The sequence below is a fragment of the Hakea prostrata genome, chromosome 9, assembly GCF_041222555.1.
Source record: "Hakea prostrata isolate BN-2017 chromosome 9, UWA_Hpros_2, whole genome shotgun sequence".
Taxonomy (NCBI): Eukaryota; Viridiplantae; Streptophyta; class Magnoliopsida; order Proteales; family Proteaceae; genus Hakea; species Hakea prostrata.
The window spans coordinates 29,815,172-29,821,996 of NC_142608.1; the positions used below are offsets into that span (position 1 = coordinate 29,815,172).

General features: G+C 38.2%; 1 protein-coding gene across 1 annotated transcript in view; it reads right to left on the reverse strand.

Annotated features, from left to right (window-relative positions):
• Positions 1–1,378: 1,378 nt before the first annotated feature.
• The window catches only part of LOC149005100 (gamma-glutamyl hydrolase 2-like), a 124,962-nt gene continuing 119,515 nt past the window's right edge, over positions 1,379–6,825 (reverse strand). Inside the window, exons 9-10 of the mRNA XM_089169595.1 lie at positions 1,501–1,593; positions 1,379–1,412 (exon numbers count right to left, since the gene is read on the reverse strand). Of these exons, the coding sequence (XP_089025721.1) occupies positions 1,379–1,412; positions 1,501–1,593 (127 nt within the window). The remainder of the gene's footprint in view (positions 1,413–1,500; positions 1,594–6,825) is intronic.

Consider the following 6,825-nt stretch of genomic DNA (forward strand, 5'->3'; position numbering starts at 1 on the left):
GAGACAAAAGAAAGTCCGATCGATTATCAAATTTGGGTTTCAATCAGTCGATTGAGAGGGAGAATAGCTGTGTGAATGAAGAACAACCGAGATAACGAAACTGAAGAGAGAGAGAGAGAGAGAGAGAGAGAGAGAGAGAGAGAGAGAGAGAGAGAGAGAGAGAGAGCGATGAACCCTTCAGAAGCCCTCTTTGTGGAAGAGTTGCAGAGTTTTGCCATGTTCACGCCTTTGTTTTGTTTTCAAAAAACTCGATTTTGTAAACCGCAGTTGTGTTTTTGTAATCATGTTGTTTTTTAAAACATATTTTCTATAATTGTATGGAATACGATTACAAATACATATTCTGTTTTTGGACGGTTTAAAGCAATTGAGTATGAATCTAACCGCATTAATGCGCTGGACCAAACCGCCGGTAAACCAATTGCTTTAACACATGTTTTGATTTTTTTTAATATTATAATCAATCCAGATCGGACGGCTTGCTTGACAGTGGTACGCATGAATGGCGCAAGACCCAAGAAAAATCCTAGGAAAATCAAGGTTGGATACATACTCGGGTTTTACAATGTTGTGGGTTCCAAATAGGGTAACAGTCAGAAGTTCTTTTCCAACTATCAAATGACCATTTAACATGTGACATTTTTGCAGAGCTCATTGGGCACTCTCTAAGAGATATTCTCCTTGGAGAGGAGCCAAACCTATAGAGGAGAACAAATTAAACAAAAAAGAACAAACTAATTGCTGAAGGCTTCTGCACGAATCGAGTCCAGTGGGCAATGAGAATAACCACAATTTCCTTGGATAAAGTTTGGTAACCTCATGCATGAGAACTTGAAAGATGGTAAGAGTAATAGATTACCTAAAAGGGTAAATTTTGAATTTGTTGTACAGCTGATCATCAAAAAAAAAAAAAAAAAAAATGTATCCCTCATGAATTCTGAATGATGTCTTTGGAATTTCAGGAGGATGAACCCTCACTTGAGGATAACTAGAGAATAGATCAAGTTTTGGAAACAGTTTAGTCCCAAAAAGCTCATCTAACGTGTATCTTTGAACAGTTTCCACACTTCAGTCATTGTCCCTGAGTCGCATTTACATGGTAATTCAAAAATATGCCAATATTTTCATCAATTTTATCACTAAAATGCAGTTTGATTTAGAATCCAATACAAAATAAACATTCAAATACGTTTTCCTACAATATCTATTTTAACCTCTGCAATCATTTCTTTACATACATAAATTTGTGCAAAGAATTCTTAAGGAACTAAAAGCTATCCTTGGCACTATTTTCAATTAATGAAAGGCTAGCTATTCGAGTGCCAACAGTCCATCTTAAACCAACTTTACACTGCACAACATAATTTTGGGTCCAAGATTAGGAGAAAATGTAGACCTCACCATATCCCTTCCTGCAACCAAATAGCAAGATCAAACTTTAGTCTGGAAACTCATATACATATACAACTTCAGTCAAATTCTTGGAGTCAGAGGACTCACCCAGCCCTCCCACAGTAAGTAGGAGTGTAATTGTAAATGAGGTTGTCAAGCACCTTTCGAGGTGGTGGCCTGTTCAAGGATTTTCTTGCTTCACTGGGCAAACAGAAGTCATTAAAAATAAATGAGGTCTGAACTCAACAAATGATAACTTCTCAACGTTTAACACCAGAAATGCAACTGGGAAAGAAAGTGACGACTACATATGATACAATGAAATTCAACATTCCAGTCATTTTGATGGGGTTAGCAAACTGAATTACAGAATTTGCATGACATTAAACCAACATTTCAAGTTAAAGAAAGTGACGACTACATATGATAAAATGAAATTCAACATTCCAGTCATTTTGATGGGGTTAGCAAACTGAATTACAGAATTTGCATGGCATTAAACCAACATTTCAAGTTAGTGCATAGATGTCACACATGCTCTACTTGCTTAAACATAAAATGGGAAATCCTACTACGAATCCCTTTGGTGAAAGATAAGGGAATCATGTAGCCTGTAATATTTAGTTCATAGGTTTATTTTATCAGGTTATAACATGTGCCAGCTTGCCTTATAACTGATTCTCTACTAATATAATCATCGGTCAGCTAGTCTGATCCACATCATCGTGATATGCCACCTACGATGAGACAGCCACATATCGGGCCAACGTCGTTCATAATCAACATTGAGACGAAGGCAATGAAAACCAAGCGAGGAGGTCTTCCAGAAGGATTCTTACATCAGCCTTTTAAAGGATTACGAATTGTAGGGGCTTCGTGTAAAAGGGGTCATGGTATTTAGGATTTGGACAGCTGTCAATGTAGCATTGCATACTTACGATTGAGCCTGCTAGAGAATGATCCCCTCAATGAATTGTAAGGCTATATAAAGCGATGGAATCAACAGTAGAAGGGACAAAAGATTATCACCCCAGTCTTCCCTCTTGTCTCGTGTTTCCGCTGAAACTTCCCTTTTTCTTCTCCTCCCTCAATTCACCTGTTTGTTTCTCTTCTTCCTTCATGCTCCATCACACCAGGTCATATTGATTCTCTCTAACATGTTTAACATGGTACTATATGCAGCCTTTATTCTTGTTTATTTGGTTCTTTCCTTTGTCAAGGCTTAGGTTGTGAAACCCAGCCCTAACCTTGACCCGGAAACCCTGTTGTTTGTAAGTCCAAAGACCCGAAGTAAAGGAAGAAGCCAACTATGGGCCATCTCAGTGGAAGACATGTTGTTTGATTCAGAACCCATGGAAGTTGATGATGGTATTCCATACTTGGAAGCTTTGACAGATTTGGAAATGAAACCGCACCTTGATGATGTTGAGACTAGTTGATGGACTTAAAGTGTAGTTGGACATAATTGAAAGCATTCCTCTATACTAGGTAAGTCATATGTTGAGTTGGGAGAAGCTCTTTGGATTTGGATTTGATATAGGCTCTCATTTCCCTGTTTTGGCCTTGCTGTCATGCTTGGTTGACTGGGTAGTCGATTGGGCCAATCGACCAACAGGGACAGAATCTACCAAAGATCCTCTGTTAGGTCTTTTGGTGCTCTATATAATAGAAGTATGTGCTTCTTAGCCTCTGTTTCTAAAACCCTCAAAGAATGTGGGAAGCCTCTCTCAAAGCCTCTCATTGGTGTTTGTGAAGAACTCTTGCAAGATCTCAAGTTCTTCATCTCTTGTTCATCTTCAAGGTTAGTAACCTCTTACTTTCTTATTGATTTACTCGAGCATGATCTAATCTCTGTACTATGATCATGAATAAGGTATTGCATACTTGCCAACACTTCTTTTTACAGTATTCAAGTTTGCGAATGAATCTCCATTCATTCCAATGATCTTCATACTTGATCATAGCTATGAATCTTATGTTTTCTTCATGCAGCCATGATCATTCTTTCGATTTGATTTCTCTAGCATGTTAGATATGTTTTGTATGCTAGCTTCATGTATGATCTACCGATTATGTTCTACTAGAGTGAGATCTTATCATCTCTAGTTCCTCTCTTGAGTTCATAGCATGTTTTCATCGAAAACTATGATTTTTACAGAATTAGAAAGTCATGTTTCCAAATTAGTAAGTATTGGATTTTTTTTTAAATTTTTTAACTTTTTAATTTTTTTAATTTTTTTTTAATTTTTTTTTAATTTTTTTTATTATCATTGTTAGTGTCTAATCTATGCTAATTAGTCTTAGATTACTGTTTTAGAGGTTTCCTCCAAGTTTTGTAGTGTTTTGGATCTTGTAGAATGAGTTTCCGATAAAAAATCAGATTTCGATGCGTCTCTGTTCAGGTGGTCGATTGGACCAAGCTACCACCCAATCAACCAAGGCTAACAGTAGCTGTGTTCTTCGTCCAATTTGATTCGTTTGACCTCCGATCTTCTCGGCTTCTTTCCTAATGTTGTATCTATGCTTGTTTAGGGTTTATTTGCTAAGTTTTGAACCATTCTCTTGATCTTCGGATATTCATTGAAGCTATTTAAGGTAAGGACAGTTGTCACATCCTCCCAGCCGGTACCCTAACTGGCATACCCGAGAGTGTGATCCACAGCCCCGAAGATCAAGTATCGAGGAAATCATCCTCCCACATATACAATAACATAATCATAAACAGGAAATAATCAAGGTTTAATATTATAAACAAAGGTTCAAAACAATAATGGATAATCAGTATAATCAGAGTGTGGAAAAGATATCGGATATCCAATGATATCAAAAAGGAGTAAAGTGAGGCGGAAACTCACTTCACCAAAATAGCGGAACGTAGTATGAAAGTCAAAAGGAATTACAACTGAAACAAATGTACTAAGAAATAAACTAAGATCAAGCGTCTTCTAGTTTATTGATAACGTCTTCATAAGTATGGACTTCGTCAATCCATTGAATCTGTTCTAACTCTATGCTGTTTTCAAAAGTAGTACGCAGCTTGATCCGCCGGGGGATCATCAGAGTAATCTTGATCGTCGCCAGCACCTTGCGTGTAATACGCTTCATTGGCTTGCGCTTCACTGTATTGCTCGTCATAATAATCTATACCTGCAGGATAATCTAAACAAAGAATATACAAAAAATGAATGAGTTTCGAAGAAACTCAGTAAGGTAGTTAATCCATAACATCATAGATAACATGTGGCAAAACATAACATGACGCAATGCAGTATGAAACAGGTAAAGTGTGAATGCATCTAAACTCTATGTATGCTGGTCTCTATGGTAGACATGCTTTAAGTCATAGCACCGTATTTCTTTGGGTAGGTCACACATACGGCTCCTGTTTGTAGTGGGTCCGAGCATCCCTCTCGGACAAACCATGGTAGGGGTTAAGTCAACACACTCTCTCACAACCATTTGGCATAAGTACCGGCACATGTCAGGGAAAAGCCTAGCCCAATGCAAGTCATCTAGTCAGTTACATCAAGTCAGTTCCAGATACTTCCATTCCTCCCCTCTCGGGATCCTTTCCGGTATCCTTCACACTAGAGTCACGGACATTACTCATCGGACTCATCAACCCTATTGGTTATCCACATATGGTAAACGGGAAGCTCTCATGTCCTCTCACGGATATAACTCACCTGTCTCGAGTGCCCATGAGCCCAAGTCTAGCCATATGCAACCCTCCAATAAATGGCCCCCACAATGTGATTCCCATCCTCTCACGGATATAACTCACCGGTCTTGAGCGCCCATGAATCCCCATTGCTACCACGGGTCGTTCGGTCTCAATACCCTTCCGAATCGGGTCTGATATAACAGGGGTATATCCTAGCCAAACACTGCTAGACATCCCTAGGTATGACAACCATTGATTCGGGAAAGCGTCAATGGGCATCTTTGGAGAACATCCCATGCTATTCCCTCCGATGTCCAAGGACAGAAGCGTCAAAAGGACACTTCCCAATCCCAAACTTAAACAAACACATTCAGATCAGTCATGACATACACAATCAACACTTCATCATATACAAGAGGATGTAAAAGCAGAAATCAGATTAGGCAATAATCAGTAACTCATATATCATGAATAATAAAAAAGAAAATATAAACAAGTGCTACTGTTCCCACAGTAGGAGATCAGAATTAAAATACAATAACAGTAGGTAATCTCATAGTTTCATAAAGTAGAAACCAGAGAACAAGCAATCTATGTAGTTAAGGAATTAACTGTCCTTACCTTCTAACTTGGATAGGATCTTAAAGAATCAAGTATGATCTTGACTAAACCTGAGAAGACAGTCTAAACAAGTGCACACAACATGTTAGGAAAGATGCATAAAGGAAAAGATCATAAATCAATCGAAACAGACCAAGAATGAGGTTGTTGTACTCATTGGTCGATTGATTGGTCTGCTGGACCAGTCGACCAATGAGTCGACCAATGCAAACAGTGGCCTACAAGAATCCGAATTTTGAGAATCAAGAATCGAATTCGATGGTTCAAAAGGGTACAAATCAGAGGGGAATTATCATGGTAGTATTCTAGGGTATAGAGGATATCAAAACATAAATCAAATCAAGTTCCCAAATTATAACCTAGGAACACAAAGGTTAACCTACTAGGTTAAACATAGATTATGAGAGAAAAATATTATAATCAAAGATTCAAGAATTAGGATATGAGGATTACAAATATAGTAAAGAAAACACATTGATTGGGTTACCATGATTAAACTAGAGGTTCTTGATCTTACCCAAGAATTAGGGTTTCACCCTTTTTGGTTCCCTCGGAAATTAATTCAGAGCTCTGGATGAAGGGAGATAAATTGTTAGCCAAAAATAACAAGAAGGGTCATTCAATGATGAAGTTTAGGTTAACTCAATATTACCCAAGAAGATTTTCCTTCACAAGGGAGGTTACCAAAAGCTCTCCAGACGATCTCACAGGTTAGGGTTACAAAGGATTAGGGTTAGGTTTTCGAAGATTCCACTGGCTGAGGTTAAGATCATGATGATGATCATGGATCTTAAAAACCATGATGAGATCATGGAATAGATGGTTGCAAGAGTGCATCATCTTCTTCCTGATCTCAACGAAGAACAGAATTAAAGAAAGAAAATCAGAGGTAGAAGAGAGAGTGAGTGAAATCATACATTTGCTGTAGGAGGATGAAGAATTCTTTAAGTCTTTGCGAGAGATCACCAAAGAATGCAAGGGAATGGGTTAGATTAGGGTTCTAACTCGTTCCAGAGGCTTAGGAGGCAGACGACGCGGAGTATTCCCGAGATTAGACTTAAATAGAAGAGACAGGATTCAAATTTCAAAAACAGAATCAATTGGTCGATTGATTGGTCGATTGGTCCAATCGACCAATGAGTCAACCA